Source organism: Cucurbita pepo, chromosome LG12 (genome assembly GCF_002806865.2).
Source record: "Cucurbita pepo subsp. pepo cultivar mu-cu-16 chromosome LG12, ASM280686v2, whole genome shotgun sequence".
Lineage (NCBI taxonomy): Eukaryota > Viridiplantae > Streptophyta > Magnoliopsida > Cucurbitales > Cucurbitaceae > Cucurbita > Cucurbita pepo.
The window spans coordinates 6,497,209-6,509,301 of record NC_036649.1 but is presented as its reverse complement, the minus strand read 5'-3'; the positions used below and the strand labels follow the sequence as shown (position 1 = coordinate 6,509,301).

The following is a 12,093-nucleotide window of genomic DNA, read 5'->3' as shown; positions in this document are numbered from 1 at the left end:
AGATGTCCTAAAGTATTATCTCGTATGGTGTAGTTTCGTCTACTCTAACCTTGTTGAAGCTCATATAAGTTATTTTTCGTTTCACTCAAACAACATTCGTTGACGTTAGTTCAAACATATCGTAATTAATGACATCTTAGTGAAGAAAGTATACAATCGAAACCACATATAAATAAAAGTAACCATAAGGATACAATAACTAAGAAATGCTTACAAAAATTGACATTTAATATTCATACCAACAAAATGCATCGATCTTTTCGATAGCTCAGTCATAAAAATCTCAAAATTAAATGTGTTTAACTTTAAACAATTCTATATTGGATGACCCTTTTAAAAAATTTCGTAACAAGCAGATGAAAACAAAACATACTAAAAAAACTCGCATTAGTCTGAAGTAAGTATCAATGGATAGATATAAATTTTAATATACTAAATTATTATTCAAACAAAATGATTTGTTTGTTTATATTTTAATAATATTTAAAAAATTAATTATAATATATTATTTCCTTTTTGAGAGGTGTGGAAAAAGTCAGATGGGAATATTATATTTTAAAGAAAAATGGTTCCCAATATTCCATTTTTGCCCTTCTCATCAACATCAAACTTCAATTTTACACTCACCTTTTCAAATTAAATAATCTTAATTGACAAATGGCGTAATGGGCCTAAAAAGGCCCAAATAAAACGAACCCTGGTAATGGGCCTGATGGCCCAAACTCCGTAAGAGGGTCTTCTTTTTTTTCTTTTTTTTTTTATTTTTTTTTCTCCAGTTGGTTAAATTTTTAATAATTGCATTTATGGACGAAATTAGTTAATAATCCAAAAGTAAATAGAAATATAATACATTTAAAAAAGAAATTACAGGTTGGGTCAATTTTCAAAAACTGCCCACTAAATCTTGAAATTGCATATTGACCTCATCAGCCATCTCCATTTCCCCGAGCCTCCTTAAGCCCTTGCTCAAAACCCTAACCGTATAATCATCGGCTTTGATGGTGGATCCCCAACCGCTCCTCTTCATCATCCTATAAATCCTCACCGTCGATTCCCTTCTATCCCCACCAATCACCGCCTTGATCAACTTAATCAAACCCTTATCATCGCACTGGATCGCCCTATCTTCATCTTCCAAATCGCAAACCAGCCGGTCGATTTCCTCCGCCGCTCCGTTCCTCGATAACGCCGCTGCCACCTCTGCGTACATCCCTAAATCGGCGCCGTACTCCGATCGTACGACGGCGAAAACCTCCAAAGCGAGGGCGCACCGGTCCTGCCGGAGAAGCTCCTTTAAGGTGGCGACGAGGTCGGCTTTGAGCAATCGGGAGAGCGTAGTGGAGAGGACTTGTTCGAGCTTCGTCGGGTCGGATTTCTCGGCCCGTTTTAGAGATTGAATGGCTTGGATTGCTTCGGTGCTTAGGGTTCTGCCTTTGACTAGCGGTCCTCGGTTGTCCCGAGGACCGCAGCGTACCGGAAGGGAAACGACGACGGTAGCGGTGGCGGAGATCGGAATCGGAATCGGGATTTGAGATTTGAGAAACGTGGAGTGAAGAGAGAAAGCCATGGCGTAGTGCAGGTTGGGTAGCGGATTGGGTTTTTGCAATGACTATTGTACCCTTTTGCTGAGCGTTGTGGGGAACTTGGGCTTGGCCCGGTAATATTGGGCCTTGTAACTTGTCTGTTTAATTTATTCTGTTGGGCCGTATGTTGGAAAAGTTGGGCCCAATAACTGAATAATAATGTAATCAATCCTTGAAATGAAAAGGACAGGTCATCATACACGTATTGAAAAACACCACATTGGAAGTGATAAAAGCCAGCTTGACCTCCAACATTGCTTTGGAATTGCCACCTCATTACTTACATTTTTTTAAAACAAAAATTATAAAATAATAATCCTTCCATTTTTAAAATGAAAAACTAGTTAAAAAGTTAGATAAGTTCGAGATTAAATTAATTTTTTTTTAATTCTCTTAAATAGTAATTTAATTGAGTCCCAGTCCCCTAATACAAGGAATGACTCATGAATTTATAATAATCTAGGGAATGACCATGAGTTTATAATCAATAAATACTCTCTCCATTGGCGTGAGACCTCAAGCAAAGTCATGAGAGCTTATACTTAAAGTGGACAATATCATACCATTGTGGAGGCAAAGTCATGGGAGCTTATACTTATGGACAATATCATACCATTGTGGAGGCAAAGTCATGAGAGCTTATACTTAAAGTGGGCAATATCATACCATTGTGGGGAGTCGTGTTCGTCTAATATGGAGACATGCCCTCCAAGCCCTAAACTTTCTCCGGGGTTTATAAGTAAGGAATACATCTCCGGTGAGCCCTTTTGGAAAAGCCCAAAGCAAAGCCATGAGAGTTTATGCTCAAAGTGGACAATATCATATATCATTGTGGAGATTCTAGATTCCTAACATGGTATCAGAGCCATGTCCTAAAGTTATTTATGTCAATAGAATTCTCAAATGTCGAACAAAAGACTCCAAAAGAAGAGGAGTCGAGGCTCCTCGAACACATAGTAAAAAGTGACAAAGACTCCAAAAGAAAAAGGAGTGGAGCCCGGAGGTGTAGTTTGTTATTTAAAATTTTGAAAGTTCATAGATATTTTTTTAAAACAGATTCTGCCTATAAAAGGCGAGAGAAGTTCGGATTTTTTTCTTTTTTGTATACTTTTGGGTCATATGATATTTGGTGCACTTTAAATTTAAACTCGAGCTATAGAGATTAGAGTGGCGTGTATATATATATATATAATATATGTGTGTGAATTTTATAATGGATATGGTGTAGGATGAGAAAGGGGCCGAGTTGAGGGTGCTGCTTGTTGGGAGCCACCAGGCGACCACAGCGTGCAGTTGGTCGAGGCATTTTCTAGTGGAATTGGATTTGCTTTGCTTTCTTTTATTTTATTTTTTTGCAATCTATCAAAAAGTAAATACATTTTTAAATTGGATCTCCTAATTTAATCAAACCATATTTTCATTCATAATTATACAATAATCCCCACTTTATAATATACTTTTATTTGATTTTATTAAGCGATAAATTCAAATATTTTCTACCTTTATTTGCCTTTTAACCTAAATTTCTTTTTGAACACGAGAAATTACGTAAGTAGTTTAGCTCAAGAGGAAACCCACTACAATATATGGAGATGATCATCAAGAGCTCCCGAAATAGGGTTACTGTAAACCTGCCCTAAGAAGGCGAGGATATAGAATTTACTAAGTTATCGAGATTTTCCGTAGGTATTTTTCAACTGTTTTGTGGGGAATGTTTTATATTTGATGAAATTGACCCACGTTTTCAGTATAAAATATTGTAGGTGATTATAGACAAAAAAAAATTTACCCTAAAGCTCGAGCTCCAAACAAAATCTTACCTATAGTCGAGTTTAGAGCCTATTCATAGGGTTAATCGGACTTAAACTGCTTAAAAATTACTAAATAGTATTAAATGCCCAAAATAATAATCATACTAACCTCTTTTATCTTTAATAAAAAATGAAAATTTCAGCAACTTATTTTAAATAAAATTAAAATTTTAATAGTTTATTACTAAAATAAATAAAAATGTTAAAAGTTTGAGGCTAAATTCGTAATTTCCAACAATATATATTTTAATAAAGTCAAAATGTTATCACGCCTATGTCTACGCGACACGTAGCCTCAGGTGAAAAACGAGACCACAAATCATGCGGCCTATGGCTTGCCACGTAAGCTGTAATCCGTACCCACATCAGTCTACGGTCAAATCAGATAGCGGCGGATTCTTTGCGTACATAATAACAAAATAGCAAATTTCTGAAATTTATTATTATTTTAATCGTACAATAATTAATTATTTTAATTTTTTATCGTCATTATTTTATAAATTAATAGATATTTCTATATTGGAGTGCTTTTGGATGACTAGTTCATTAAAGTAATACTTCTAGACGTTTGTTATATTAATAATCATTTTTTTACAAAATAAAATAATAAATTAATATTTAATCAATAAAATAAATAATAATAATATCAGATCAAAATATAATATTTTCATTTCTTGTAATTTAACTGTCCCGTTAACACAGTAAATCAATTCAATTGTTCGAATTTTTATTTTTAATAAAAATAAAAAGTCGATTAAAAAAATATTTATTTATTTATTTCAAATTTATGGCTCAATTTTAATAAATATTCCATCGTTACCCTTCTAATAATAAAAAATATATTTCAAAATTGTACCATAAATAATAAAAATAATTATAAAATTAAATAAAATATATTTCAAAATTGTACAACAAATAATAAAAATAATTATAAAATTAAATAAAAGTTCTTTGTTTTAAAATTAATAATAAATTTAAATTTTTTCCTTTTTAACTCAATATAATTTTAGAATTTATAAATTGAATAAAATTCATTTTTTTTTATTCGGCCTCAACCCAACCCAAACGGTATAAATTAGGTTCCATTGATCCAGGTCATTGAGTTTTTTTTTTTTTTTTTTATTTTTTTTTNTAAAAGGGATGAGTATGAGATTGAAAGCGTGTGAAATGCACTTAGATTAGGCAGAGGGCCGTGGGTAGGAACGCAATGACACGCGTGGGGAGCAAATGGGTCACAATCCTCCATTCTCCTTGTCCCTCACTCCCACTATCATATTCTTTTTCTTTTTTTTTTTTTATTTATTTTAACCCATAAAACCATAATTATTTCGTTGAACCATCGAATTAATGTCTTAAATTATGTTTTTTTTGGATTTTTTAGTTAAAAAATTGGGTTTGAAATGATGAGATTTGTTATTGCTATTGTGTGCGTAATTGAAAATTTATTTCAAATGGATTTAGATTTTTTTTCGCGATTAATTAAAAAATAAAATAGCGGGATTTATTCGTATTCTTATTTTCTTTGTTATTAAATAATGTTGTCTTTGTTATTATTAAAAAGTATTTTTTTAAGTGAAAATATTATTTTTAAAAGAATTACTAATTAAATATTTCTTCTAGAATAATTGAAATGGTTTTATTTTTTAATTTTATTTTGATTTTTCTTTAAAAAAACATAAAATAATTATTTTTATTCAAATGTAAAAAGAAAAGAAAAGAAAAAAAAAACAACAAAAACCCTTTTTCTAAAAAGAAAATAAAAAGTTAAAAATAAAAAGGGAGAATAAAAGGTAATGTAAATAAATAAATAAAATTGAAAAATAAATAAAGAAAAGTACAATATCANAAAAAAACAACAAAAACCCTTTTCTAAAAAAGAAAATAAAAAGTTAAAAATAAAAGGGAGAATAAAAGGTAATGTAAATAAATAAATAAATAAATAAAATTGAAAAATAAATAAAGAAAAGTACAAAATTTATGGACCCAAAAAGAGGCAAGGGAGATTAATGAGAATCTGGAAATAAAAAACAAAAATTATATTTTAAAATTTTAAATTTAAACTTTAAAAAAATTTAAAAAATGTTTTTATTACGTAGAAATTCAATAAGATCGAATATCAAATAGTTATGAAACAAGACCTAAAGTGAGGTAATTTTTGTCGGTTCGAGTCTATCTTAATAGACAAGTTACCTATCACATGAATAAAATAGAAGTACGTGAATACATCACGAACACGTTTGAATGAGAGTTATTTAAAAATGATTAAATAATTGATAGTTATTACTTTTATCAACAAAATATCAGTCCTCACCGGCCATTTCCTTTTCGACACATTAGAGGTATTTTCAATAGCAAATTTGAACCGGTAACACGAAGATTTTCTGTCATCTACTCTACCAAGAGCTATACTGGTCATTTTCGACATATTATTCTTATTTATTTTCATAGCAAATCCGTGAACTCTGGCTTAGTTTTCAACCCGAAGTCTTAGTTTTCAAAAAATTAAACCTAACCGAGAAAAAAAAATATAACCTAACCTAACTTTTATAATTTAGGTTGTACGTTACGAATTAGTCGGATTATCGTGTCAATTATAATTAGGAAAAAGTACTTTTAAAAAAAAATATATATATATTTTTTTTTTTAATTTTGTTTTAGAAACTGTGCAGCACCTTATAAAGGAAAGATGCAGGGTGCAGACTGCAGTTGTCCCCATAGGATAAAATCTCAAATTTTAATTCGAATATATATATAAAAATTAGAAAATTAAAATAATAATAATAATAAAAAAATCAACAAAAATGGAATTTTTGTCTTGAAGCTGAGAGAAACAATCTCCTTCAGCTTCAGCCGATGACTGGCTCCCTTTCCTCTCGCTCTCTCCCATGGCTCGTGGACGCCTACTGTTCTATCCTTCAACTTTTATCCTAAAAAATGACTACAAACCAAACCATTTCTTTACACAAATCACTCCTAATCTTAAACTAATCAGCTTTAGCTAAAACCCCTTTTACGCTGTTCATTAGGATGAGGCCCCAATGTAAGATTAATCGCGTTTTAGAGCGTTTTAATGTCGATTTAGCGGTGTTTTTCATTTCGATTATGTAAATGGGGAAAAGGGTAAGTTTCTATTGCNCTACTGTTCTATCCTTCAACTTTTATCCTAAAAAATGACTACAAACCAAACCATTTCTTTACACAAATCACTCCTAATCTTAAACTAATCAGCTTTAGCTAAAACCCCTTTTACGCTGTTCATTAGGATGAGGCCCCAATGTAAGATTAATCGCGTTTTAGAGCGTTTTAATGTCGATTTAGCGGTGTTTTTCATTTCGATTATGTAAATGGGGAAAAGGGTAAGTTTCTATTGCCACAGAAAGGGGCGATGAAACTTCTTTTTGAATGCATTGGTGCACGGTAGAGACAGAGACGGAAAATATAATGTCAGTACTCGTTTAGCTAAGGTGGTGGGGTAGGTGGAAACGGAAAATATAATCTCAGTTATCGTTTAGCTAACTGGGTATAACAGCATAAGCCCACATTTAGTAGATATTGTTTGTTTTGGCTCATTATGTATCGCCGTTAGCCTCTGAGTTTTAAAACGCATCTATTAGGGAGAGGTTTCCATACCCTTTTAAGGAAAGTTTCATTCTCCTTTTCAATCGATATGGGATCTCACAATACATCCCTTTAGGGGTCCAACGTCCTCGTTGGCTCACCGCTCGGTGCCTTACTCTGATACCATTTGTAACAGCTCATGCCCACTGCTAGTAGATATTGTCCACTGTGACCCGTTACGTGTCTGCTAGGGAGAGGTTTCCATACCCTTATAAGGAATGTTTTGTTCTCCTCTCCCATTGATGTGGGATCTCACAATCCATTCTTTGGGAGCGAGCGTCCTGATACCATTTGTAACAGGCCAATCTCACCACTAGCAGATATTATCTACTTTGACCAGTTACTTATTGTCATCAGCCTCACTGTTTTAAAACACGTAGGGAGAGGTTTCCACACCCTTATGAGGAATGTTTCGTTCACCTATCCAACCGAGATTCGATCTCACATGGAGAGAAGTCTCTCCTCACTTCCTCTCTCGTTTTTCGTTTAAAGGGAGATTCCTCACCCAAGTCGACGGGAATCCTTAGATATCGAGTATAAATGGAGTATCTTACCAGCAACAACCAAATGAGTGATACCCACGCCCTGCAGAAGGGAATGCAAGTTAGTATCAAAAAAGGCACTAAACCTTGTTTTCACCAACTTATATTCTCCTTCTTTCATTTCAAGGCCTTCTACAAGCTCTGCCCCTCTGCTTCCCTTTGCAGCTGGCTTCAGCTTCCCATTGCCATAGTAATGGCGCCGAAACCGTTCCACATCTCGTCCTTCAGGATCGTGCTCTCGGACAACCTACGACAAAACAAAAAATGAACAGCAATCCCCGACAAACATAAACCTAAAACATCTCAAAATAACTGTAGCTGTCTCAGTCCCCAGCCAGTAGATATTGTCCTTTTAGACTTTCTTATGGATTTCTCCTCAATATTTTTAACATTTGTTAGGGAGAGGTTTACCCACCCTTATCAAAAATGTTTTGTTCTCCTCCCAGTCGATGTGGGATCTCAACTATTACAAATAATATCAGAGCCAGATACCGAGCGATATACTAACAAGAAGGCCGAGTCTTGAAATGGGTGGACACGAGGCGGTGTGTCAGTAAGGACACTTGGTCTCGAAAGAGTGAATTGGGAGGTCCCACATCGATTAGAGAAGGGAACAAGTGCCAACGAGGACGCTGGTTCCCGAAGGGAGGTGGATCGTGAGATCCTACCTCGGTTGTGGAGGAGAATGAAATATTTTTTTATAAGAACGTGTTTTAAAAAACTTTAAGGAGAAACTAAGAGCAAAAAGTCAAAGAGAATAATATATCAGCTAGCTAGCGGTGAGCTTGAGCTGTTATAATAACAAACCCAGATAACGAACACGCCCCGCTTTCTTGCAATCTCGACCGCCCGATACACGCTTGGAAGTATGGCGCGGGCTCCTGGTATAGCGAACGGAGAGCCTTCATCGATGAAATCCTTCTGAAAACGAAGAATTGGAAGAAGGTTAAGAAGAGAGTTGTGGATGTCGAGAAGAGAATAAGAAAGAACCTGCATGTCAATGACGAGAAGAGCAGTGTGATTCCATTGATCCGCCATAGCCAAACAGCTCCGAGCAATAATGAGTCTCTTGAAAGAAAGAAGAAAAACATTGAATTGAATTCATGAACTGACAAGATTGTCGGTTATTGGTGTAGGCTCAATTATAAAAAAAACATCAGTTCAAATATGGGTTTGTCGTAATGTTTGTCCCATTGGGCCTACAATGGTGTGTTGACACTTCAATGCCTCGCCGTCAAAATTAACCAATCCAACTTAATGATACAGTTGTACCTTGGTTATTATATTGAAATTTAGAGGTAAATATTAAGGGTATATTTGATTCAAGATCGAGATTGGACTCAAATAACTGTTTACGCCTCTGAACGGTGGTTTTGGCAATGATGACGATGTGTAGCAACTGACAATGGCAGTGTGCTAGAGATCCCCCACGTCAATTGGAGAGGAAAACAAAACATTCTTTATAAGGGTATAGAAACATCTCTCTATCGTAATTTTAAAAACAGTGAAACTAACGAGGATATGTAACGAGCTAAGGCAGACAATATCTACTGGTGGTAGGCTTAGGTTGTTACAAATGGTATCAGAGTTAGTCACTTGGTGATGTACCAGCGAAAACGTTATATATGATTTGTTGGAGGGTGGATTGAAAAATCTCATATTAGTTGGGGAAGAAAACAAAGCATTTCTTATAGGGTTATAAAGGTGTATAAACCTCTCCCTAACATAAGCTATTTAAAATCGTGAGGCTGACAAGCTTACGGTAATATGTAACGAGCTAAAACGGATAATATCTACTAGCGGTGAGCTTGGGTTGTTACAATTTTAACTTTGTTGTTTGGCACGTTGTACCTTGATTACTATATTGAAATTTAGAGGTAAACATTAAGGGTATGTTCTATTCAAGATTAAAATTGGACTCAAATAATAAGTACCATAAAAACTAACCATTTACGCCTCCAAACCGTAGTTCCAATGGTGGCGAAGAGGAAAACAAAACATTCGTTATAAGGGCATAGAAACATCTCTCTACCATACGCATTCTAAAAACTGTGAAGCTGATATGTAACAGGCTAAAACAGACAATATCTACTCGTGGTGGGCTTGAACTGTTGCAAATGGTACCAGAGTCAGTCACTTGGCGATGTACACGTTAGGCTCCCAAGGGGGTGGATTGAAAGATCCCACATCTGTTGAAGAGGAGAACAAAACATTTCTTATAGGATTATAAGGGTGTAAAATCTCTCCCTAACATATGCATTTTAAAATCGTGAAGCTAACAAGCTTACGATAATATGTAACGAACTAAAACGGATAATATCTACTAGCAGTGAGCTCGAGTTGTTACAGTTTGCTACGTTTATATGTTTTTGCACTGTACTCGCTTAACAAAAAGGCTGGAAGATGATCGTAGATGATAGAATAGAGATCGAAGATCGAGGGTATTCCAGTCCAACACATTTTTGTTAATGGATCGGAGGGGATAGAAATTTGAATATCTAATCTTTTAAATCTAAGTCCGGTTAATTGAAATTAATACTAATTAATGGAAATGAATGTAATTATTTTGTGAAAATAATCTTAATTAATTAAATTAACTATAATTTGAGTTGTTAATTTTTTTATTGCAAACATTATTAATGAATAAAATATATTCAATACGCCATAATACAAAATTAATTAAGTGGGTTACAGCTCAAAAGAGATTATTAATTAAAGCTAATAAAAACAACAATATTAATTAATTAACAAAAACATTATATATGATTAAAATAATCCCTAATAATAATAATATGAATATTAAAAAGGATTAAATGGAGATTAATTAATTAATTAATTAAATCAAAAGCCAGTTCCATAAGTGGTACCAGCTCCAACTAGGTGTGTGCATGAGAGTGGTACCAAACAAAGCCCTCTACTCCTCAGCTCCTTCAATGGCTTCTCTTGCCTTTTCCTTTCATCTCCCTAATAATAACATATTAATTTAACCCATTTATATCATATAAAATATGAGTAACTTTAATTTCTTTAGAAAAAAGAAAAAAAAAGCGTTCGGTAACTGTTCGTGAAGAAAAGTAATAGAAGTGTTCNTCAGGATCGTGCTCTCGGACAACCTACGACAAAACAAAAAATGAACAGCAATCCCCGACAAACATAAACCTAAAACATCTCAAAATAACTGTAGCTGTCTCAGTCCCCAGCCAGTAGATATTGTCCTTTTAGACTTTCTTATGGATTTCTCCTCAATATTTTTAACATTTGTTAGGGAGAGGTTTACCCACCCTTATCAAAAATGTTTTGTTCTCCTCCCAGTCGATGTGGGATCTCAACTATTACAAATAATATCAGAGCCAGATACCGAGCGATATACTAACAAGAAGGCCGAGTCTTGAAATGGGTGGACACGAGGCGGTGTGTCAGTAAGGACACTTGGTCTCGAAAGAGTGAATTGGGAGGTCCCACATCGATTAGAGAAGGGAACAAGTGCCAACGAGGACGCTGGTTCCCGAAGGGAGGTGGATCGTGAGATCCTACCTCGGTTGTGGAGGAGAATGAAATATTTTTTTATAAGAACGTGTTTTAAAAAACTTTAAGGAGAAACTAAGAGCAAAAAGTCAAAGAGAATAATATATCAGCTAGCTAGCGGTGAGCTTGAGCTGTTATAATAACAAACCCAGATAACGAACACGCCCCGCTTTCTTGCAATCTCGACCGCCCGATACACGCTTGGAAGTATGGCGCGGGCTCCTGGTATAGCGAACGGAGAGCCTTCATCGATGAAATCCTTCTGAAAACGAAGAATTGGAAGAAGGTTAAGAAGAGAGTTGTGGATGTCGAGAAGAGAATAAGAAAGAACCTGCATGTCAATGACGAGAAGAGCAGTGTGATTCCATTGATCCGCCATAGCCAAACAGCTCCGAGCAATAATGAGTCTCTTGAAAGAAAGAAGAAAAACATTGAATTGAATTCATGAACTGACAAGATTGTCGGTTATTGGTGTAGGCTCAATTATAAAAAAAACATCAGTTCAAATATGGGTTTGTCGTAATGTTTGTCCCATTGGGCCTACAATGGTGTGTTGACACTTCAATGCCTCGCCGTCAAAATTAACCAATCCAACTTAATGATACAGTTGTACCTTGGTTATTATATTGAAATTTAGAGGTAAATATTAAGGGTATATTTGATTCAAGATCGAGATTGGACTCAAATAACTGTTTACGCCTCTGAACGGTGGTTTTGGCAATGATGACGATGTGTAGCAACTGACAATGGCAGTGTGCTAGAGATCCCCCACGTCAATTGGAGAGGAAAACAAAACATTCTTTATAAGGGTATAGAAACATCTCTCTATCGTAATTTTAAAAACAGTGAAACTAACGAGGATATGTAACGAGCTAAGGCAGACAATATCTACTGGTGGTAGGCTTAGGTTGTTACAAATGGTATCAGAGTTAGTCACTTGGTGATGTACCAGCGAAAACGTTATATATGATTTGTTGGAGGGTGGATTGAAAAATCTCATATTAGTTGGGGAAG

General features: G+C 34.6%; 2 protein-coding genes across 3 annotated transcripts; both read right to left on the bottom strand.

Annotated features, from left to right (window-relative positions):
* Nucleotides 1-883: 883 nt before the first annotated feature.
* Nucleotides 884-1,567, bottom strand: LOC111807096 (protein THYLAKOID ASSEMBLY 8, chloroplastic-like). The gene has a single exon (XM_023692672.1). It carries the CDS (start codon nt 1,565-1,567, stop codon nt 884-886), a length of 684 nt encoding a protein of 227 aa, XP_023548440.1.
* Nucleotides 1,568-7,498: 5,931 nt separating this feature from the next.
* On the bottom strand, nt 7,499-11,534 carry LOC111806823 (probable inactive nicotinamidase At3g16190). 2 transcript variants are annotated; one of them, XM_023692305.1, is made up of 3 exons: nt 11,411-11,534; nt 11,228-11,341; nt 7,499-7,801 (listed from the first exon to the last, which is right to left on the bottom strand). In XM_023692305.1, the coding sequence occupies exons 1-3, from the start codon at nt 11,456-11,458 to the stop codon at nt 7,514-7,516; spliced, it is 450 nt and encodes a 149-aa protein (XP_023548073.1). In that variant the 5' UTR covers nt 11,459-11,534; the 3' UTR covers nt 7,499-7,513. The 2 variants fall into 2 exon arrangements, with proteins under 2 accessions (XP_023548073.1, XP_023548072.1); XM_023692304.1 differs by lacking the exons at nt 11,228-11,341; nt 11,411-11,534 and adding exons at nt 8,362-8,475; nt 8,545-8,668.
* Between the last annotated feature and the right edge of the window lie 559 nt (nt 11,535-12,093).

Excerpts from the sequence above, each read along its gene's own strand:
- LOC111807096 (XM_023692672.1), bottom strand. The coding sequence starts at position 1,567 with ATGGCTTTCTCTCTTCACTCCACGTTTCTCAAATCTCAAATCCCGATT.
- LOC111806823 (XM_023692305.1), bottom strand. The coding sequence starts at position 11,458 with ATGGCGGATCAATGGAATCACACTGCTCTTCTCGTCATTGACATGCAG. Across the intron at positions 11,342-11,410 it reads TTCTCGTCATTGACATGCAG|AAGGATTTCATCGATGAAGG; the intron begins GTTCTTTCTTAT and ends CTTCGTTTTCAG. Across the intron at positions 7,802-11,227 it reads GGGGCGTGTTCGTTATCTGG|GTTGTCCGAGAGCACGATCC; the intron begins GTTTGTTATTAT and ends GTTTTGTCGTAG.